At 41.8% G+C, this 24,632-nt stretch overlaps 1 gene segment (V, D, J or C); it reads left to right on the top strand.

The window, feature by feature from the left end:
• Nucleotides 1-174: 174 nt before the first annotated feature.
• On the top strand, nucleotides 175-15,076 carry LOC140203560 (Ig heavy chain C region-like). The segment is given in 7 exon segments: nucleotides 175-260; nucleotides 4,842-5,138; nucleotides 10,373-10,684; nucleotides 10,965-11,267; nucleotides 12,181-12,569; nucleotides 14,667-14,849; nucleotides 14,988-15,076. Coding segments are annotated over 7 exon segments (1,512 nt in total).
• Nucleotides 15,077-24,632: the final 9,556 nt, after the last annotated feature.

The following is a 24,632-nucleotide window of genomic DNA, read 5'->3' as shown; positions in this document are numbered from 1 at the left end:
AAGTCTCGTGATATTTCGGCAGCAGGTCTGAAATACAGTATTACTTTATCTTCTATCGGTGAAAAACTTTTTTTTAAGAACTCAAGTTTTCTAATAATCAAAACTATTTTCATTTTTTTTGGATTATGAATATATGCACAATTGTCCAACTTTTGTCTCTTATTTACAGAGCTGGTAATTGTGTGATGCAGACCAGAGAATGTAACACTGTGACAATCTTGATTACTGGGGAGGAGGCACCATGTTGATGGTGACAGCCGGTAAGAAGCAACATTTTGTGCTTTTTGTTTCAAAAAGTGTTCCAACTGAAATTTAATTCCATATTTAGTTTGTGATTTTGATTACTCTTTCCTTTGATTATGTTTTGCCTTCAATTGAACCCGCGATTAATGTCTCTTTGTGAAATAATTTGTGATTTTGTCGCAAAGAGATTGTGGAATTCAGCTTAAAATACTAAAATATTCGTGATTTAGTATTCATTTGCTGAATTAAACAATGACCTGTCTCCTTTTCAACACCCCGATGGTCTCAGTTTATTTGGAATTGCAGCTTTGATAAACCTGAACAATATATGTCCATCCTGTACAATGGAAGACATTCCATTTCAATCTATTTCTCCTATCTACGGAGAATAAAGCAGAACACGAATGAGAGTATAATTGAACCTCGTTTACGAAAATATGCATTCATTAGTGGAACTGCATTATCGACCAGTGGACCAGCTCCCAACATGGCTTGCTGAGGGGAAGTTGTCTTTTTTTTCTAACCAACAACTGCAGAACTTCAAGAATCACAGACTCGAAAATGTATGCATCTATCTCAATTGATTTATCGTGGTGTTGCAACGAGAAGTAATATCACAGTAAGAACAAAATCATGATATTTATGAGCGATCCATGGAATAACAATACGAGTATTGCCGGATATTTAGCGTTTTCTCAGGGAATGCGTTTTCTCGTTCCGCTCACTGCCATGAGGCTTATTAAGCTGTTTGACATTCTTTGTTTGCAAAGGCCTGGATCAGGCAGAGTACAAAGTAAATGGCAGGATACTTGGCATCCTTGTAGTGTGGAGGAGCAGGGGGATCTCGGGGTACATTTCCACAGATCCCTGAAAGTTGCCTCACAGGTGGATAGGGTAGTTAAGAAAGCTTATGGGGTGTTAGCTTTCATAAGTCGAGGGACAGAGTTTAAGAGTCCCGATGTAATGATGCAGCACTATAAAACTCTGGTTCGGCCACACTTGGAGTACTGTGTCCAGTTCTGGTCAGCTCACTATAGGAAGGATGTGGAAGCATTGGAAAGGGTACAGAGGAGATTTACCAGGATGCTGCCTGGTTTAGAAAGTATGCATTGTGATCAGAGATTAAGGGAGCTAGGGCTTTACTCTTTGGAGAGAAGGAGGATGAGAGGAGACATGATAGAGGTGTACAAGATAATAAGAGGAATAGATAGAGTGGATAGCCAAAGCCTCTTCCCCAGGCCACCACTGCTCAATACAAGAGGGCATGGTTTTAAGGTAAGGAGTGGGAAGTTCAAGGGGGATATTAGAAGAAGGTTTTTTACTCAGAGAGTGGTTGGTGCGTGGAATGCACTGCCTGAGTCAGTAGTGGAGACAGATACACTAGTGAAGTTTAAGAGACTACTAGACAGGTATATGGAGGAATCTAAGGTGGGGGCTTATATGGGAAGCAGGGTTTGAGGGTCGGCACAACATTGTGGGCCGAAGAGCCTGTACTGTGCTGTACTATTCTATGTTCTATGTTCTATTAAAATCGATGTGCAGAACATGTTTTCACATGGAGGAAAAACTCGTATCCGATAGTTAAAAGGCCGCATCATTGGATTTGAAATTAGACAATAAGACCACAAGATCATGAATGAGTAGTAGTTTCTTTCTGTATGAAATATGGATTCTGAGAAATCAGTTGTTATATCGGGTTGCTCGCGTCGCCTGAGGAATAGTGTAACTGAGGATTATGAGGACGGAGTAAAATGGGCTTAAAATAGCAAAATCGATAGGCAATGCAGAAGCTATGGCCCAAATAATCTGAAACATTTGATGCACCTAATGATCATATGATCCTATTGATTAATTTGAAGCATATGTATTTTTTTGGTGTTGTTTTCATCAGATGTGGGTAATTTGTATTGATCTATTTTTGCACCGAGAGGACAAAAAGAAACACGACAAATTGTAGTTAAAATAGCTACATTTTGAAAAGTATAAGTTATACGGCGGAATCGTATTGCTAGCCATTGATTCAAACAACAGCATATATTAAGTTAATCACATATGGGAAAAAAATCCGGGTTTCATCAACCACAAACTAGGAAAATCATTACTATTAATTTCAAATCATGTGACATGGAAACCTTAACCAATACCGTAGGAATGCCAGTACGGCATTATAGTGTTAATTATAGCCCATGAAATCAAATTCTTATTGTGATACTATGGGCTATTTTAACAAGTTGTAAACTGCAGACAAATCAGTGATATTGAATAAATAATCTTCTCAAGGTCATTGCAATGAAATTGTTTCGAAGGTTCAATTTTAATATCTGGTCATGTGTGCCATTGTTTAATAACTGCGAGTAGTGTTGTGGATTCTATTGCGGGTTTTGATCATTCTATAAGAGAAGCAGCAAGTGTTTCTACTTTATAAATTGTCACATGATTACCGCAAAAACACAATTAATATATTGTCCATATGTTGTTGATTTAAATATTCCTATTTAAAATATTAGCTTATGTATGAACATTTAAAACTGCAGAAAGTAAATGTGTAAGACTAAATGAAGCATGTCATTTTTTAACTATGTGGATCATGCAACATGGACGGAGGGAGAAACATTTTTGGTATTTCATCTTGACAATACTTTGATTGGAGGTGTGACTTAAGGGTCTTTAAGCTAAAACTTAAAGTCTATTGGTTTACCCGAAATACTTCAAATATATAAGACTAGGAAATTTGAGTACTACGGCACAGTGCAGGCCATTCGGCCCACAAAATTGTGCAGACTTCTTCACCTGCTCTCCAATCAACCTAAACTGCTGTACAGCTCTGGAGATTTTTCTCTATCTATGTGGTATCTAATAGTTTATTAAATGTCGCTCATGTATTTGTCTTTCCCATTTCAATTGGTAGAGTAATCCACGGACATACCACTCTGTGTATAAACCATTACAATTCAAATCGACAAACCGAAACTTCGTCATTGACATCTGTAGGAATATCTATGTTATTCTAATACGGTGTGACTGTGCCGACCGCAGGTGTAGTGACATCCGCACTGGACTTCGAGAGGAGTAGCTCCGGTCTCGAATCCGTGTAACTGCGGCGCAGTCTGCTGTCGTGCTCTGTACGATTTGATAACGTGAACATTTGCTAACGGATTTACTTGTGCAGGATGCTTTCTGAGAAAGTTTGCAATCTTCATAGTTCTCTGTTGCATACTGTTGTGAGAGTGTTCATTTAAATCTCACAATTGCAATCTATGCAAACTGTGTGCCAGTTTTATAAATATATGATTTAGCTCGGAAACATGTTGGCGCGCGGCCAAGTTCTTAAGGCGTCGGTCTATTGATCTGAAGGTCACTAGTTCGAGCCTCAGCTGAGGCAACGTGCTGTGTCCTTGAGCAAAGCACTTAACCACACATTGCTCTGCGACGAAACCGGTGCCAAGCTGTATCGGCCCTAGTGCCCTTCCGTTGGACAACGTCATTGGCGTGGAGAGGGGAGACTTGCAGCATGGGTGACTGCCGGTCTTCCCTACAACCTTGCCCAGGCCTGCGCCCTGGAAAGCCTCCCAAGGCGCAAATCCATGGTCTCACCAGACTAACGGATGCCTATAACTGGGAAACTTTTAGCAACATTCCCTCGACTAGTATCATCTGATCTTTCCCAAAAAAATGTTTGGAAGGCTCTGAAGACATAAGTAAGTGAATTTCGTGAATACTACAAATCCATTGAGTAAACTTGTGCACAGGATTGCATTGTGTGAAATATCCAAGTTTGGAGAATGTCCTTAAAGTTAACTAATTGAGACAACGGTCATTCTAGATCAATGCTACGCTGAATTGCGTGGAATAGCACCTTAGCACTTAGCGACTTTTTTTTTTGATTTGCCTGCATGTTTTGAAAAGATTAATATTATCAATAATATTCATCGGAATCGAATTTAATCTCATTACGAAAGTTAAAGCTGCAGCGCGCTCCGGCGTTTCACGTCACGGAATTACAGGGAAGGCAAAATCGTCGCCACTCAAAGTGGTGTTCTTCACTTAAATTACGACTTTTTTCCAAATAATCTCTCACTTTCAAATGGCTGACTGACACTAAAAGCATAACATTCTAAAATGGCTGAATCCACGATTCTATTCTCCAAATTTGCAACATATCTGTATGTCCGTTCGTTGTGCTGTGTATTGTGCAGGCATCGTTACAGCTGGTGTCCACTGAATCGGTGAAGGAAGGAACAAAAACAAAATGAAGTGAAAAGGTGTATTCCTCCGATGATGACGGGAGCTCGGGCCTATACAGCTGAAATTGACTTGATTCTGACACGGAGATCTATCCTGCCTTGTTGATCAGAGAATGCTTTGAGTATTTAGTTGTGGCAAGCACATCAAAGTATGTATATACTATTTGTATTTCGCTATGATTGGAACAAATTTGAAGGCAGTGTCGATTGTTTAGTGCAGTATAAGGTAATGGCGGTGTCGGCAAACACAAACCTGGAAATTTATTTCCTGAGTACTAAACGTTCTATTTATTTGAGTATCGAATAAGCCAAAAATACAACGTTTAATTTTTTTATGTCATCGTGTTCTTTCAGCGGCCGAGACCCACCCCACCCTCTACCCTCTCCTTTCATGTGAGCAATCCAGTGCCACTGAAACGGTCACCTTCGGCTGCTTGGCAACGAATTACTCCCCGGTGGGTATCATCGTCTCCTGGAAGACAGATGAAGGGACAATCACAAGAGGAGTGAACACCTATCCGGCTGTGTTCAACAAGGAAGGAACTTACACACGCAGCAGCCAATTAACTGTCACCGAGACGCAAGCAGGGAGCAGCACCATCTATTGCGTCGTTCAGCATCAAGGTTCAACTAAGGAAGTCCCATTTCCAGGTTAGTGTTGGGATAAACTGTGGGTAGAAGTCAAGTAGAGAATGTAAGGTTCAAAAATAAGACAAGATATGTTTTAACTGTACTGAAAGTATATAAAATTAACGTCTTCTGAAGATTCTATTCTCCAAGCCACATTCAATCTGCAGGATGCCTTTGGAGCACCAGATACCATTTTGTAACGTACATTTAGATCCTATTTCCACAGATGTATTACAATGGGTGGCACACATTTGCAGTTCATTTGTCATTATCTTAGCTCTCTTCTTACATAACACCTAGTTGCTTGAACCTCCACTGTAAAGAGAGGCTTTTAACTGTGAGGTTTTTTTTTTCTCAGAACAAACGTATGCCAGCAACCCAGGAAGTTTGAGAAACTCGTTATACTTTGCTTCTCTCTCTAAAGTAATAAGAACTGTGCCAGCAATTGCGAAGCGCTTCGTGAATTTCAAAAAACCTTTAAATAATTTTTTTTCTCTCTGTGCAGTGTTCAAAAACAAGTGAGCATCAATAAATTTAATTACTGACACTTTCCATTTATTCAAAATAGTCATAGTCATACTTTATTGATCCCGGGGGAAATTGGTTTTCGTTACAGTTGCACCACAAATAATTAACTAGTAATAAAACCATAAATAGTTAAATAGTAATATGTAAATTATGCCAGGAAATAAGTCCAGGACCAGCCTATGGGCTCAGGGTGTCTGACCCTCCAAGGGAGGAGTTGCAAAGTTTGATGGCCACAGGCAGGAATGACTTCCTATGATTCTCTGTGTTCCATCTCGGTGGAATGAGTCTCTGGCTGAATGTACTTCTGTGCCCAACCAGTACATTATGTAGTGGATGGGAGACATTGTCCAAGATGGCATGCAACTTGGACAGCATCCTCTTTTCAGACACCACCGTCAGAGAGTCCAGTTCCTTCCCCACAACATCACTGGCCCTACGAATGAGTTTGTTGATTCCATTGGTGTCTGCCACCCTCAGTCTGCTGCCCCAGCACACAACAGGAAACATGATCGCACTGGCCATCACAGGCTTGTAGAACATCCTCAGCATCGTCCGGCAGATGTTGAAGGACCTCAGTCTCCACAGGAAATAGAGACGGCTCCGACCCTTCTTGTAGACAGCCTCAGTGTTCTTTGACCAGTCCAGTTAATTGTCAATTCGTATCCCTGATATTTGTAATCCTCCACCATGTCCACACTGACCCCCTGGATGGAAACAGTGGTCGCCGGTACCTTATCTCTCCTCAGGTCAACCACCAGCTCCTTAGTCTTTTTGACATTATGCTGCAAACAATTCTGCTCACACCATGTGACAAAGTTTCCTACCGTAGCCCTGTACTCAGCCTCATCTCCCTTGCTGATGCATCCAACTATGGCAGAGTCATCAGAAAACTTCTGAAGATGACAAGACTCTTTGCAGTAGTCGAAGTCCGAGGTGTAAATGGTGAAGAGAAAGGGAGACAAGACAGTCCCCTGTGGAGCCCCAGTGCTGCTGATCACTCTGTCGGACACACAGTGTTGCAAGCACACGTACTGCGGTCTGCCAGTCAGGTAATCAAGAATCCATGACACTAGGACAGCATCCACCTGCATCGCTGTCAGCTTCTCCCCCAGTAAAGTAGGGCGGATGGTGTTGAACGCACTGGAGAAGTCAAAAAACATGACCCTCACAGTGCTCCTTGTCTTGTCCAGGTGGGCGTAGACACGGTTCAGCAGGTAGACGGTGGCATCCTCAACTCCTAGTCGGTACTGGTAGGCGAACTGGAGGGGATCTAAATGTGGCCACAGAAGGACACAGAATATAACACAGAGATGAGTACAGCGCAGAATAGGCCTACCTATTACACCGAGGTTTTCAACCACTTCAAGATCAATCGAACACATTCATCCCATATAGCTCTCAATTTTTATTGATACATGAGCATTACACTCTCTAAAATGCTTCCAATATATCTGTCTCTACAATTTCCAGGGCCTTCAAACGCTGTACTTCAGACATTTTCCTTCCTACCCCTCACTTGACGGGAGGTAGGTTGGAGAAAAGTCTCGACCAAGGCAGATATAAGGCGCAAGTTCCCTCCGCTGTCCCAAATGCTACCATTGGGAAAGATGTAGCATCTGATTAGCCACACAATCAGTGTTAACTGAAGCTGTGAGAGCAATTGGTGATTAATATATGAGCAACTCGTGCATCGTACGTCCTGGTTATGCGCCCACTGAAGCCAGATTGACAAACTTTGAAGAGTATTGATAATAGCTGGTGTCAGTACTATTGTAAAGTCACTGGCCAGTAGAAAGCAATCCCAAGCAACTTATGCCGTCTTTTTCAAGAAAAAAAGAATCATTATTTTGGACAATCATTCCCCACGTCATACAACACTGCTGACAATGTTGGTAATGATCCCAATCAGCATTCACCATCAAAGGAATAATATTCGTTGGCCTACAATTTTCTGGTAGTACTCCTGTGACCATTGAGAACATAACGGCCACTGCCAAAAGTGTAGCTATAATAAAACAGGAAAAAAAAATCATAGTATATTTGACCCAGCTGAATTTTCAAAAATACTAATTAATAATATCATAAGTAATTAAACCCTCCCGAAGATAAATATCTGAAAACTCTCTGTTTTCTTGTCTGTCGCATTATTTGATCTTTAATTTTAAAGTGATGAAAGCAAACCAGAACAGATCTTGGTTTACTAGAATCCTTCAATTTCGCAGTAAACTCCCTATGTGCCCTTTCCATAGCGGGCGGCTTTAAGAAAATGCTAGGAAATAAAGTGTGGAAAAGCTTACCAAAGTAAGCATTTAAATCTCCATCTTCAACTCCTTCTTGCAGCCCAACAATTGGTATATTTTTTCGACGAGACCTAGTTTCCAGGTCTATAATATTATTTTGATATCTTTCCAAACGAGTTGTAGCTTCAGACAAGTTTTGCTTAGTTATTTCAATCCCTCTTCATGTGTAATAACTTGAGTTTCCACGTCTTTAAGTTCTCCCAGAAATGACTTCATTTCATTACTATCCTTTTCCAGTTGGTCTATAATTGATTCATTCTGGTCCTTAATTGAATTCAGTGTCCGAACGATATCTTCAGCCCACGATGGCATTTCATCAGCTCATCCTTTTGCACCTTTCCTTTCCCATTACTTTTATCACTGGGTTCAGGTAAATTCTTCCTACTTCTCGTAGACATAGACATATTGTTCCCCCTCAAGAGTCAACAAATAAAAATTTTAAATTCAAAGTTTAATCCAGGGGGAGAGAAAGAAAACTAAGAGCAGGATAAAATTACTGCTACTCCATTTGCAGACGGGGCGGTCCTCCGCCAAAAATGTAGCTATATCTTCCACGGATTCCTCTTGTAACATTGTATATACCTGTCCTTCATAGCCCTCCAGCCCATCCGATTCATATGTCCAGTTTCTTTGGTTTCAGCACTGAATTTTTCAAACTTAGTATTATCTGGCAGACTAGCCAATTCTATGCTGATTTCACATTCGCCATTCTCCATTTTATCGGTCAACACTAAAGGATTTTTTAAAATAGGTGCTCCACCTCCTCCGGTACTGCATATCTGTTTCCTATTTCATACGTGACCGGCCTAGTCTCGAATTGCTCAGCCACCTGTCATTCCTATATGGGCAAAACGTCTTGGATGATTCGTTAATCCCACTCGGCTAGCATTCTCATGTCTCAATCTGGCACTCGTAAGACCCTTCTTTAATCGCATCCTGCAGACTTTAGAAATCTCAAGAGCCTCAACTGAACTTTACATCCAAACGTTGATGTGTGTGTTCACCATTTTCTTTACTGAATGGTCCATCGTCATATCATCCATGATCCCTTACCCATTTTTCCTTTCCTTGCTTCGATGTGACAAGCCTTCCACAGCTCTTTTACAGATGTTCTTTAAACTACCAAGATGTCTCCATTCGATATTTCCCTGAGTAAATCATTTCCCAATTTACAGACCTAAGGTTCTTCTTAACATCATCAGAATCAGCTCTCTTTCGGTTCAACACTTTCATATACTGACTGTTCACATTTGTCCAATTCTATGCTACTGGTCAGGGAATCATAGTTGCGCCCTGTTAAATGCTGACCCAACCGGAGACCTGTCACTTAAAAAGGTTTAGCAACAGGTTCCAGACAATACGTCATCTCCTCTAGTTGACATGTCTTCTAACTATATCACCAATCTATCATGGATATATCTATCACATTCTGCTCCATCAAATTATATTATACTGGGATAGTCCCAAACAATATTAAGAACTTCCATTCGAGCGCCTGATAATAAGCCTGTTACGTTTGCACATTTTCAAAATCTGCCTCCCATCCCACTCATGTGCTTCTGTTGCATTCTGGGTGATGATAATAGAATACATCCAACAGTGTGATTACATTATTTCTGTTCAAGCCTTCTGTCACAAAATCTTAGTAAACGGTCATTCCATGGCCTCATTCGAGACGCAGCTGTGATAAAATCCCTCATCACCAAAGCTACTCCCCCACCTCTTTTAACTCCGTCTCTCTCCCTTTCTGCCATTTCTGCCCTCGTGGCAGATTACTTTCTGTAATTGCAACATCATCTTTTTTTCCAAGATCTGATACATGATCAGATTATATGATAATTTTTCATGAGAATCCATTACCTTTCAACCTATTCAACAGACTATCTTTCCCATAGTCTCTTTAATCTCTGTCCGCCCAGTCCCAGCGAACATTAGTTAACCTAAACCGACAGCTCTAAAAAAAAACCCCTATGACTTCTGGTTGAACACTTCCCTTTCGTACAGTCCAAAATTTTCAGTAAAAGATTTCAGTTCTCCACATATCTGCAACCCATCCCCTGCGGCACCTCTGTGGCCACCCCTTTACCAGTAGGGACTCGAGATTATCTCACCAAATATAACTGAAATGTTGAACTGTCTAGCTCAGTGCACATTTTAAGCGTCCTCTTTAGGGGCCTTGGGGTGGGGGGAACCCCACAATCATGGAGACGGGAAAATGCATTGTATGAAAAATATCTTCAACTCTCCACAACTAAATACCTATTTGTACTACAGCTGTTTACTTGAATATGGCGTGGCATGTGCAGATATGGCGTCGGAAGAAAGGAAAATTCAATTGAATTCCGTTCTTTCTTGTGTTGTGCAATCATCGATGATTAACTGTTTAACATATTAAAACTAATTTCAAATACATTTATTTTCCTCAAGATATAAAGGTGCATCATCCAAACGTCGTTATCGCCGTGAACTCCCCTGAAGATATTAAGAGGAGCAGGAAAGGGACCGCAATCTGTTCTATGACGGACTTCCTACCGGGGAAATTCACCGTGACCTGGCTGAAAAATGGACAGCCGGTGAATTCCGGCGTCCTCACCTCCCCTGCTTTTGAGGTGAATGGGAACTTCTCAGCGACAAGCCAGGTGGATTTCACGGCGAAGGAATGGTTCGCAGACTCTGTCTATACCTGCCAGGTTACGCACAAGAATTACACGCAAAGCCGAAATATCAGCCAACCTCCAGGTAAGAGACCTCTCCGGCGAAAGTCTACATGTCACTGTCAGTGTCGACACCAGTCCAAAGTTAGAACTTCATTGACATTAGGACAAACAAAGAACAGCATATTATTTTGTTCATAATGTAGGCATCTGATCAGTGACATTAGAGTTGTTCACAGCCGCTCTCTGGGAACAGTCCAGAGATCGAGAGATCGGAAATGTTCTTGCCCTATTTCAATCTCGGAAGATTAATGTTATATTTTCGATTCAGTTGTGGATTCTTAACTGATGTTCATTTGCCATAGATACATGCGAAGAAGTACAAGTAACAATTCAACCACCACCAGTGGAGCAGGTCTTACTGGAGGCGAGCGTCACCTTAACCTGCGTCATCACCAATGCGCCTTACGGCGTCGAAGTGTCCTGGAGGCGAGGAGAGAATGTGTTGAAAAAAGAGACTGCCCACCAGCAAGAAGATCCCCCTCATAGCGTGATCAGCCAACTAAATATTTCGACACAAGCTTGGCTGAGTGGGGACTTATTCGAATGCGTGGTTAGCCACGAGGAAATGCCGACACCAAAAAAAGCATACATCCGCAAGGGAAAACGTAAGCTGGGGTTGGTAACGTATGTATTTGGGGCGGGGGGTAGGGGGCGGCACTGCTTCACTTTTTCTTTGGGTTAATCAAAACAAATGGTGGAGACCACTCAGCAGGTTGCCAATATCTGCGGAAAATAGCCCGGCTGGAGAGTCTCGACAAACCATGCTGGCTTCTTACTTCTCACTGTAGACTCTGTCTGATCTGCTGACGCCATCGTCGGAATATGAGCTGTTCTTCCATGCTATTTAGTCGGTGTGTAAGACGTGCAGGAAACCAGATACATCACAGTGAACTTGCTGACATCTGCTTTGCTTACCTTACCACTCCATGAATATCCAAACTCCTTTCTCCGATACCTTCCTCTTTCACCAACTCTTAGCTGTCCTTCACCACGTCGCAGGAACAATCTTCCAGTGAAAGCTTTACTTAGTTTTACCCTTTGCGAATATGTTCAGTGACACATCAAGGAACTGCGAAAGTTTAATTCATCTGGCCTGGATAACTGAAGGGTTCCCAGAGTCATAGTCGTAGTCATAGTCATACTTCATTACTCCCGGGGGAAATTGGTTCCCCCGGGATTAATTCCCGTGTCCCAAAAGATAAAGAATGCTATTAAAGCATATGGTTAAACTCTCAGCACAGAACCAAGTGGTAGAAAGATTAATATTCATCTGAGGGGTCAAATACTCTCGTAATGCGCCTCAGGTACTTCAAAAACCTGATACAGGAAAGGGATACAGTCTTTCGTGACCCCTTCTTCTAGTCCCAAAACACAAGCTCGAATACTGAAAACCATCACAGAAGTGAAATGCTGTATACTTTTAATATTTCTGCCGAATCACCATTTCTGCCCGTCTAAACTGTCATCATTTCATCTCATTTTCCCGGTATAATAATTCCTCTCCCCGTTTTTATGCAGCTCCACATCCTCAGGAACCATCCGTCTCTGTCCTCCTTCCGCCAACAAGTGAAGAGTCCACAGAGAAAACCGTCATCCTCACCTGCTTAGTGAAAGGGTTCTCGCCTCGGGAGATTTTCGTCATGTGGACGGTCGATGACACGCGGGTGGATTCACGTAACTACACGAATACCGCAGTTGCGGCAGAAAAGAGCAACAATTCATTCTTCATGTACAGCCTGTTGTCTGTTCGTTCGGAACAATGGTCCCGAGGTGCTTCTTTCTCCTGTGTTGTAGCACATGAAACCCTCCCGATGAAGATCATCACAAGAACCATTAATCGGTCCAGTGGTAAACCCAGCTTTGTCAACGTATCCCTTGTACTGTTGGATACTGTCGATTATTGTCACTGATAATTTTACTACTTGAATTAAATGTTTAAATAAACATCAATAAATATTTTTTCCAGCAAATTTTGAACTGTCCCCAAGAGCACCTAATGTTTACCGAAGTTTGAAAAAATAAGACCTTAGAGGGTTTCGAGTTTTTTTAAACATGGACCCTAATACACCAGGTGTTATAAGACAATTTATACCTCCGTCATCAGAGGATTACAAGACACGTTAGAACACAATTTCTCCAGATTTAGATCTAGAGTGCTGGGACTACCTATTCCCGTTTTCTCGCGTCCCATTGAGATTCACAACTGTAGAATAGCGTCAGTCATTGAGCTTTGCAGTGAAAATCGGTCCTGGGAAAAAGTGTAACACATTTTGCTACCCGAGAGGAGCTCACAATTTTTGCACTATACAGTGACGAGTTTCCCATACATACAATAGAATGGAAAGGCACTTCTGGATTCAAAAAAAAGCACACACGGTCGGAATCAGATAAATGATCATCCTGGCCTGATTATAAAGAGTACACTCAAAGGGGCGCCAAGTTCTTGAGGCGAACGTTTCCCAAAATGCTCTTTACAACAACTGAAATATATGCACAACTGGGCAGTCGCAGATATGTGGTTTCAAGAGCAGGTCAACGACGTACACCTGCACATCACTCAGATACCTCTGAACTTGGACGCAGTCACTAGCAAGCACGTAAATACATAATTATCAATAAACAGGGAGAATATTGTATTCCTAAATTGTGCATAAAAGTGAATATACGGCATTGCTATGTAAGTCTGGAGCAGAGTAACCATTGACAATTCGTTTTCATGAATATATAACCAAGATATATAAATTAAAGAAAATGGGCCAATAGTTGAGAAAAAAATGTCGAGGGATCCTATCTGGGAGGAATTTCAAGCTTGCGCATTTAATTTTCTACTAGGTAAATGTACTCGTCTGTATCATAGTATTAGTGGATCCGTGGAGGCAAAATATATGCAACTTAAGTAAGGATCTAGGGTAAGATTCAAGTACCAACTCGGTCAACATAAGATCAGCTCTCTGATTAGATTAGTCTGATTGACCACTTTTCTTTTAACATGATTTTCTCGCAAGTGTAGGAGAAAGAATATACCTATATAGGTTTCTATCATTCATTATTTCACTATTCTCTTTTATTACACATTAATGAATGAAACTTCAGTAAAATGCAAGCACAGAAACATTAGTTGAGACATATACATAAGTATGTTTAAGCTTATATCAGCATTAGGGTTACCGAAATCCTAATTTTAAAATTTCATTAATACAACAGATAATCGTGTCCGTAATCTCTTAATTATAACATACACACAACCAAAATTATCACATCGGTTGTAAATCAACAGATAAATTAGAGAGGAAATTCATAAATTATCAAGCTGGAGGGTCTATCGCTTCAGCGGACATGTCTGGAAACACGTAAACAAGACCGCCAGTAGTTGCACATGCGCACGTACAGAGAGATGTCGGTGAATAAATATGGAAGCATGCAACTCTATGAAAAAAATGCCAATATTCACATTAACCTATACTAAAATAAATACTTCAGCGCAATTCCCGACAGATGGATTTCGGACTGAGTCTTACAGCAGCAACACAAACATTTGATAGTATACATGAAATCTCACTAACTTATATTAGCAAATGAATTATCCAAGTCGCAATATTTTACAAATTCTCTCTGATATCTATTTTAAATCATAAGGTTTTGTCAGCCTTATTTCGTTCTATATTTCTGTCCATTAAATTGTGTCAACGATTTCTCAGGTGTGCATTTTGAAAACTAATATTATCAAACTTAATAAACCAATGAACCCTTGCGCACAACATTATTTACTTTCAAATACAGCTCACAAATAACCGGAGTTAACTCTTATACACAATGTTATACAAATACAAGAATATAAACTTTGGAAATTTAACAACTCGTGCATTTTCACTGCAATTCAGATATCACTTTATAACTGTTGTTAACAATTTTTAATAATGATTACATTGATACTGCAATTTCATGGGAAATTAATTGTGTAAATACAACTATATCGTGTGAAAAATAAGCAAAATAAGAAATAAATGAGATCTTGCAGTGGACAACAACCTGAATGTATGTCATTTCTGCTCTCGGTAGATTTTGCAGAAGACATCCGGATTGAAGACTATGGGGAAGACACAAAGAACTTATGGACAACTACTTCCACATTCATCATCTTATTCTTCCTGAGTATTTCCTACAGCGCTGCCCTAACTTTAGTGAAGGTGAGAACATTTAGTTCACTTATCTTTTCCTGCATTTGGAGATGATGACTAAATGTCGATGACGTTAACATCTTGCGGGGGCTAAAATCTCAGGCCATTGCTGCATTTGTGTTTTCTCTATTTCTGTTGTATTCACAGGTGAAGTGATCGCTCGAAAATAGGAAGGAGCGGATTTTTCTTACTGAACTATTCACATCTGCGATAACATGCAAGAATGTACCGCCATTTGAAGCTAGCAAAGCCATGGACTGAATTCCTGTTTAAAAGCTGGAATGTTCATCACTGCAACTTTACAGTTATTCATTAAATCTTTATAACATGCACACATAAGTCCATTTTTTCCATGAATTATGTCACATGTTCGGTTTCTTTAACCACGACTCTCTTCGTGTTTTCTGGCATCCAGTGCACAAGTGCAACAAAAACAAAATAAATAATTTTCAGAGACAGCTCATGGATTGTTCTATTCCTTTCGCCATAAAGTAACAGCACTCAATAATCACAATGTGTGCTCAACATGTTATTTTAACTTTCGCGAGCATATAGAGGAGTATCATAGTAGTCAGGTCTTTGGCACTAACTCCGGCTGTGTAGCTAAGTGGAAATACGAGAGGAAAGACCAACAGTATTAGACGATTCATTGGTTCTGGGAACAGATTCGATGAACGGTCACGAATCTTCCAAACAGTATATTGCTCTCAGGTCTCAGGTCAGGGATATATTGGGTCCATGACACTGCATTCTTGAGGCGTGTGGGATCAGAAAGAGAGCATATATGCATTAGCAGCAGCGGCATAAATTGGATAAAGGATGTTGTTCTGAATTGAGGAGGCGGTTAACGAGAAAGGAAGTAAGCAGAGGATCTCGTGAGTAGTAATCTCTTAATTGAAGTTTGTGGAATGCCCCGGTAATGGTAAGGATATAGTTGTAACATAGGTAAATGCATTGCTCACGATTTGGTTCAGGGCCCAAGGTTTCAGACTGTGAATCTGAATATATGTGCAGAAACGTTGATGCTGTCGGAAATAGTGAAGAGACCTAAAATGTACCGTTGTGCGCAAAAGTCGGGAACTGGAATAGAACAACACATTCACTCGACCTAGTATCATAAGACATGCTCCCTAATCCAGACAACGTCCTTGTAAATCTCCTCTGCACCCTTTCTATAGTTTCCACATTATTCCTGTAATGAGGCGACCAGAGCTGCCAAAGACCTCCTTGTGCCCTCCGGGATAGGAATGAGCAGATAAGCAGGTAGTTTTTGGGAATTTGCCAAAATAGCATGGTTGATAACATTGGGACTTCAATTTCCCTACTCAATAGTTTGTGTCCTCAATGTCCCTAATAATTATAGATAATTCCTTAGCACAAAAGCTGCAGATGTGGCTGAAACTATGATGTATGCCATTGGAGTATGTGACGTGGAAAATATTTGTTTTATCTCAAGTTTGCTAAGCTTGCTTTCTCAATAGCAGCTGCCATTGGAAAGTTGTAAGTAAACTCGAACTATATTGCATTCTGTAACTTGTGGTTTCAAATAGAAGTCCGTCTACAGCTTTTAAAATGTAAATGGGTAGCAGCTGGCAGATATCAAAGCCCTCTTTGGAAAACGATTTTGCAAATTAGCTGTATATTTGTTGAGAGTCACTGCACTTGCTTTAAAGCATAAGTAAAGTATAAGGCAGTGATCTGTTTAACTTTGGTTATTTCAGACAAACAGACTCGTAAGTGTCTTCGTTCAAGCATGATCGTAGAACAAATGCGTAATATAATATCGAACACCAGTAACTGATATATTTATAGGAGAAAAAGTGTCTCAACTCAACAGAGTTAGTTTGACTGAAATATTAGTATATTGCGAATATCTATGTTCCCAAAAGATGTTTCCAAACGTGTTTGTCTGTGTCTTTGCTGTATATATATATAAATACGTATGTATTCTCAGGAATGGGACCATTGTTTTCGAAAATCTCTTATCTCCCCCTCCCCCTCCCACTTTCAAATCTCTTACTAACTCTTCTTTCAGTTAGTCCTGCCGAAGGGTCTCGGCCTGAAACGTCGACTGTACCTCTTCCTAGAGATGCTGCCTGGCCTGCTGCATTCACCAGCAACTTTGATGTGTGTTTTTTATCAATCTACTTTATCCTTTCTGTACTCAAATCATTAAAACACAGAAACATAGTAAACCTACAGCACAATACAGGCAGTTATTGTGCTGTACCTAAAAAGAGAAAAACAGGGCTATGGGTAAGTCTAGGTAGTTCTAAGGTAAGGACATGTTCCGCCCACAAAACCGTGCGGAACATGTCCTCACCTTAGAACTACATAGATTTACCCATAGCCCTGTTTTTTTTTCACGGCTCCATGTACCTATCCAGGAGTCTCTTAAAAGGCTTTATCGTTTCTGCCTCCACCAACGCCGCAGGCAGCCCATTCCACGCAATCACCACTCTCTGCGTAACAAAACTTATCCTTGACATCTTCTTTGTGCCTACTTCCGGGCACCTTAAAACTCTGCCCTCTCGTTTAAGCCATTTCAACCCTGGGTAAAAGCCTCTGACGATCCACGCGATCAATCCATCTCATTACCTTGTACACCTCTCTCAGTTCACCTGTCATCGTACATCGCTCCAAAGAGAAAACGCCCAGTTCACTCAATCTATTCTCATAAAGCATGCTCCCCAATCCAGGAAACATTCTTGTAAAGCTCCTTTGCACCCGTGTCTGTAGTTTCCACTTCCTGTAGTGAGGCGAACAGAACTGAGCACAGTACTCCAAGTGGGTTCTGACCAGGGTTCTATAGAGCTGCAACATTACCTCTTGGCTCTTAAACTCAATCCCATAGTTGATGAAGGATAATGCATCGTATGCCTTCTGAACTACAGAGCCAACTTGCATAGCAGATTTGAGCGTCCTATGTACTCGGACCCCAAGGTTCCTATGATCCTCCTTACTGCCAAGAGTCTTACCATCAAAGCTATGTTCTGTCATTACGTTTGACCAATCCAAATGAACCACCTCACACTTCTCTGGGTTGGGATCCATCTCCTCAGCCCTGCTTTGCATCCTATCAATGTCCCGCTGTAAACTCTGACAGCACTCCACACTCTCCAAGCACCCCCAACCTTTGTGTCATCAGAAAATTTACTAACCCGTCCAGCCATTTTCTCATTCAGGTCACTTTTTATAAAAATTACCAAGAGTAGTGGACGCAGAACAGATACTTGAGGCACACCACTGGACACCGACCTCCATGCACAATATGACCTACGTACAACCGCTCTTAGCCTTCTGTGGCAAGCCAGTTCTGTATCCACACAGCAATGTCCCCTTGTATCCCATGTCTCCTTGCTTTCTCAATAAGCTTTGCATGGGGTCCTTTATGAAATGGCTTGCTGAAATCCATATACACTACATCTACGGCTATACCTTCCTCAGTGTGTTTAGACACATCCTCAGAAAATTCAATCAGGCTCGTAAGGCGCGACGTCCCTTTGACAAAGTCATGTTGAATATTCCTAATCGTATTATGTCTCTGCAAATGTTCATAAATCCTGCCTCTCAGGATATTGTCCATCAACTTTGCAACCACTGAAGTAAGACTCACCGGTCTATAATTTCCTGGGCTAACTCTACTCGCTTTCTTGAACAAGGGAACAAATTGCACAACCCTTCAATCCTCCAGAACCTCTTCCGTCCTCATAGATGATGCAAAGTTCATCGCCAGAGTCTCGGCAGTCTCCACCCTCGTTTCCCATAGTAGCCTGGGTTACATCCCGTCTGGGCCCGCTGACAGCCAACTTGATAATTTGCAAGTTTTCTAGCTTAATTCCTTAATATCTGCATGCTCAAGCTTTTCAGTCCGCTTCAAGTCATCCCTACAATCGCCAAGATCCTTTTCCGTATTGAATACTGAATCAAGTATTCATTAGGTGCCTCTGCTGTCTCCTCGGGCTCCATGCACACTTTTCCAAATTCATACTTGATTGGTCCTCTACTTTCATGTCTTATCATCTTCCTCTTCACATTCTTCTAGAATGCCTTGGGGTTTTCCTTAATCCTGTCCGCAAAGACCTTCTCATTGCCCTTTCTGGTTCTCCTGATTTCATTCTTAAGCTCTTTCTTGCTAGCCTTATAATCTTCCAGATTTCTATGATTACCCAATATTTTAACCTTTCCTAAGCTCTTCTTTTCTTCTTGACAACTTCTTTACAACCGCCTTTGTACATCACCGTTCCTGTATCCTGCCATCCTTTCCCTGTCTCATTGGAACGTACCTTTTCAGAAGGCCACGGAAATATTCCCTGAATATTTGCCTCATTTCTTCCTTACGTTTCCCTGAGAGCATCTGTTTCCAATTTAGGTGTCCAAGTCCGTGCCTGATAACCTCATATTTCCTCCTACTCCACTTAAACGTTTCCATAACTTTTCTGTTTCTATCACTCTCCTGCTATAGTAAAGGAGATAGAATTGCGATCACCATCTCCAAAATCCAGTCCTACTGAGAGACCTGACACATAACCGGGTTCCTTTCCAAAAAGCAGATCAAGTACAGCCTTTCCTCTTGTAGATTTATCTAAATTTTGTGTTTTATAAAACCTTCCTGATTACACGTAACCACCTCCACCGGATCTAAACAACTCACGCATTGATGATGCCAATCAATATTTGGGAAATTAAAATCTCCCACCACAATAACCCTGTAATTACTACACCTTCACAGAACCTGCCTCCCTCTGTGCTCCTCGGTGTCCATGTTACTATTGGGTGGTCTATAAAAAACACCCCGTAGAGTTATAGACCCCTTCCCGTTCCTAAGATTCTTCCACACAGACTCCGTAGACAACCCTCCATGACTGCCTCCTTTTCTCCAGCCGTGACACTGTCCCTGATCAACAGTGCCGCACCCACACTTATTTTGCCTCAGTCCCTGTCCTTTCTGAAGCATCTAAAGCCTAGCAGTTGAAGTAGCCATTTCTGCCCTTGCACAATCCAAGTCTCTATAATGGCCACAGCATCATAGCTCCAAGTGCTGATTCACGCTCTAAGCTCATCCGCTTTGTTCATAATGCTCCTTGCATTAAAATAGACAAATCTCAAACCATCGGCCTGACCGCGTCCGTTCTCTTTCACCTACCAAGCTTTCTCTATTTGTGAACTAACCCCCCTTTCTTTCGTCACTTCAGTTTCGATCCACCCCAGAAAACCGTAGTTTGAACGCTCACGAATATCCTTAGCAAACCTTCCCGCCAGGATATTGGTCCCCTGGGATTCAAGTGCAACTCATTCTTTTTTGTATAGGTCACACCTGTCCCCGTGATACAGAAATCTCCAATCTTTGTCCATCGCTCTGTTCCCTCAGCCACGCATTTATCCTCCACCTCACTCTATTCCTATACACATCATCACGTGACACGGGCAGCCATCCCGAGATTTCTACCTTTGAGGTCCTTCCTTCCTTACTCCCTGTAATCTGTCTTCAGGACCTCATCACTTTTCCTAACTACGTCGGTGGTACCAATATGCACCACAACCTCTGGCTGTTCTCCTTCCCAGTTCAAGATATCATGGACGTGATCAGAAACAACCCGGACCCTGGCACATGAGAAGCAAACTACCATCCGCGTTTCTTTCCTGCGTCCACAGAATCGCCAGTCTGAATCCCTAACTATAGGGTCCCCTGTCATTGCTGCCGTCCACTTCCTTTCCCTACAATTCTGAACCGCAGAGCCAACTCTGAGCTACAGGCGGGACAACTGCTTCTTCCACCAGTTAGACGGTACCCCCCCCCCCCCCCTCCACCGAACAGTACTCAAGCAGGAAACTTATTGTCAAGGGGTACAGCCACAGTGATGCTCCCTAGCCTTTGATTCCTCCCTTCCCTCTCCTGACTGTTACCCACTTATCTGTCTGTCCTGGCCCCAGAGTGACTCCCTGCCTATAGCTCCTCTCTATCACCTCCTCACTTTCAGTGACCAAACGAAGTTCATCGAGCTGCATATCCATTTCCCTAGCGTGTCCTTAAGGAGCTGCAGCTCGACGGCCCTGGTGCAGATGCAGGTGTCTCCAGGACTTGGTGCAGATGCAGGTGTCTCCAGGACCTTCCACATCTGACACCGAGCAAAAAACACATACGTTACGTCTGCATTTTACCCGGATAAGCTACATCGCCTCGACCCTTTAGCTTCGAAGCCCTGTTGATCCAAAGCCTTCGTACTCTGTCTCTCTCTACTCCGCCGCCGTCTCCTCCGACGCCCGCTGTATAAATCTGTCTTCTTTTTAAACCCCTCTCGCTGTTTTTACCGGCTGACGTCCACGCGCGTGTGCAGTCGAACCCCGTTCAAACTGCTGAAGAAATAAATTTTGGAAATTTATACTTTATACTTTATTGTCGCCAAACAATTGGTACTAGAACGTACAATTATCACAGCGATATTTGATTCTGCGCTTCAGACTCCCTGGATTACAAATATAATAAATTAAAGATATTCAAAATAGTTAAAATTAGTAAATATTAAAAATTTAAATTATGAATCATAAATGGAAAAGAGAAAAATGTGAAGTAAGGCATTGCAAAAAACCGAGAGGCATATTTGGAGGGTATGGCCCAGATCTGGGTCAGAGTCCGGTCAGCAGTCTTATCAAAATTAGAAACAGGCTGTTCCGAAATCTGGCTGTACGAGTCTTCAAGCTCCTGAACCTTCTTCCGGGGGGAAGAGGGACGAAAAGTCTGTTGGCTGGGTTGGTCGCGTCCTTCATTATCGTGGCAGGATTGTTCCGACAGTGTGCGGTGTAAAGTGAGTCCACCGACGGAAGATTGGTTTGTGTGATGTGCTGCGCAGTGTTCACGATCTTCTACAGCTACCTTCGGTCTTGGACAGGACAAATTCCATACCAGGTTGTGATGCACCCTAGAAGAATGCTTTCTACGGTGCATCTATAAAAATTAGTGAGCGTTTTAGGGGACAAACCAAATTTCTTTAGTTTTCTCAGGAAGTAAAGGTGCTGGTGGGCCTTCTTGGCAGTGAACTCTGCTTGGTTGGACCAAGTCAGGTCATTTGTGATATTGACCCCCAGGAGCTTAAAGCTTTTGACCTGTTCCACTTGCGCACTACCGATGTAATTTCGGTCGTGCGGTCCGCTACTCCTTCTGAAGTCAACAACCGATTCCTTCGTCTTGCTGACGTTGAGGGATAGGTTGTTGTCTTCGCAAGGTTCTTAATTTCTTCTCTGTACACAAACTTAACATCACCTGAAATACGGTCTACAATTGTTGTGTCATCAGCAAACTTATATATTGAGTTTGATGGAAACTTGGCTACACAATCATAGGTGTACAGTGGGTACAGTAGGGGGCTGAGTACACAGCCTTGTGGGGCACCGGTGCTCAGAGTCATTGTAGAGGAGAGCTTCTTCCCTATTTTTACAGACCGGGTCCTGTCTGTGAGGAATTTCAAGATCCAACTGCATATCTAAGTGCTAAGTCCCAGGTTCCGGAGCTTAGGAATCAGTTTATTTGGAACCATGGCATTAAAGGCAGAGCTGTAGTCAATGAAAAGGAGCCTTGTGCTGTTTACTGTTGTGTTGTGTTGTGTTGTTTGTGTTCTGGGATTTTTTTTTTAATTTCGAAGCAATTCATAATATTTCAGGATTCAAGATATTGAAGGGTTCATAGGTCAAATTTAGTGTCAGAGAAATATATACAATATACAGCTGTAGTCAAATGTTTACATACACCTTAGCCAAATAGATTTAAACTCAGTTTTTCACAATTCCTGACATTTAATTCTAGAAAACATTTCCTGTCTTAGGTCAGTTAGGGTCATTACACTATCATAAGAATGTGAAATTTCAGAATAATAGTGGAGAGAATGATTTATTTCACCTTTTATTTCTTTCATCATATTCCCAGTTGGTTAGAAGTTTACATACACTTTGTTAGTATTTGGTAGCATTGCCTTTAAATTGTTTTACTTGTGTCAAACGTCTTGGATATCCTTCCACAGACTTCTCACAATAATTTGCTAGAATTTTGTTCCATTCCTCCAGACAGAACTGGTATAACTGAGTCAGGTTTGTAGGGCTCCATGCCCGCACACGCTTTTTCGGTTCCACCCACAAATTTTGTATCGGATTGAGGTCAGGACTTTGTGATGGCCACTCCAATACCTTGATTTTGTTGTCCTTAAGCAGTTTTGCCACAACTTTGGAGGTACACTTGGAATCATTGTCCATTTGGAAGAACCATGTGCGACCGAGCTTTAAATTCCTGGCTGATGTCTTGAGATGTTGCTTCAATATATCCACATAATTTTTCTTCCTCATGATGCCATCTATTCCCTGAAGTGCCCCAGTCCGTCCTACAGCAAAGCACCCCCACAACATGATGCTGCCACCCCCATGCTTCTGGGTTGGGATGGTGTTCTTCGGCTTGCAAGCCTCACTCCATTTCCTCCCAACGTAACGATGGTAATTATGGCCAAGCAGTTCAATTCTTATTTCATCAGGCCAGAGGACATTCCTCCAGAAAGTAAGATCTTTGTCCCCACGTGCACTTGCAAACTGTAGCCTGGCTTGTTATGGCGGTTTTGGAACAGTGGTTTCTTCCTTTCTAAGAGCCGTTCAGGTTATGCCAATATAGGGCTCGTTTTACTGTGGATATAGATTCTTGTCGACCTGTTTTCTCCAGAATCTTCACAAGGTCCTTTGCTGTTGTTCTGAGATTGATTGATTTGCACTTTTCGCGCCAGAGTACGTCAATCTCTAGGAGACAGAATGCGTCTCCTTCCTGAGAGGTATGGTAGCTGCGTGGTCCATGGTGTTTATACTTGCGTACTATTGTGTGTACAGATGAACGTGGTACCTTCAGGCGTTTGGAAATTGCTCCCAAGGATGATCCAGACTTGTGGAGGTCCACATTTTTTTTTCCTGAAGCCTTGGCTGATTTCTTTTGATTTTGTTTGGAAACTGACTCACTGGAATTGTGATACAGTCAATTAAAACTGAAATAATCTGTCGGTAAATAATTGTTGAAAAAAATAATCGTGTCATACACAAAGTAGATGCCCTGATCGTCTTGCCAAATCTATAGTTTGCTAATATGAAATCTGTGGAGTGGTTAAACAAATAGTTTTAATGACTTCAACCGAAGTGTCTGTAAACTTCTGACTTCAACTGTACATCATGAAGTGCTTTTTCTTCGCAAATATCTAGGAAAACAGAGAAGTGCCCCAAGAATGAACGACAGTTAAACGTGAGAACCCCAGAATCCCCAGCTTCCCACTCCCACCTCCCGCGCGTAAGCGGCAGCGAGCAACAAGTCCCTTCCCCCACCAGCAAAAAAACACGCACATCGGTACAATCACCCAAGCCAAAGTGTGTGCTGAGCATTTCTTTCCCTGGCAAGGAAAAGGGAGGTTTTCCCTATGTTCGCAACGAGCGGGAGACATAACAACAAACCGCTGATCATGGGCTGATCCACTTCACCACGTGATCCGTACTCCTCGCTTTCACCCTATACCCTTTGATGCCCTGGTAATCAAGAACCTATCTATCTCTGCCTTAAATACACCCAATGACTAGGTATCCACAGCCGCTCGTGACAACAAATCTCACAGATTTACCACCCTCTGACTAAAGTAAACTTAGGCTTCCTAACACAATCGAGATTCTCAGGCCAAACCCTTAGCATGTCCAATAGCGGCCAGTCGGTGAACCCCGAGAACGGGAAAAAGATATTAAAGGTATAAATAGAGCTGTGATATTATAAAAATCCCATGTGAG

This window comes from Mobula birostris, chromosome 10 (assembly GCF_030028105.1).
Source record: "Mobula birostris isolate sMobBir1 chromosome 10, sMobBir1.hap1, whole genome shotgun sequence".
NCBI classification, from domain to species: Eukaryota; Metazoa; Chordata; class Chondrichthyes; order Myliobatiformes; family Myliobatidae; genus Mobula; species Mobula birostris.
The sequence above is the reverse complement of the archived record's forward strand: the minus strand, read 5'-3'. Positions and strand labels throughout refer to the sequence as shown.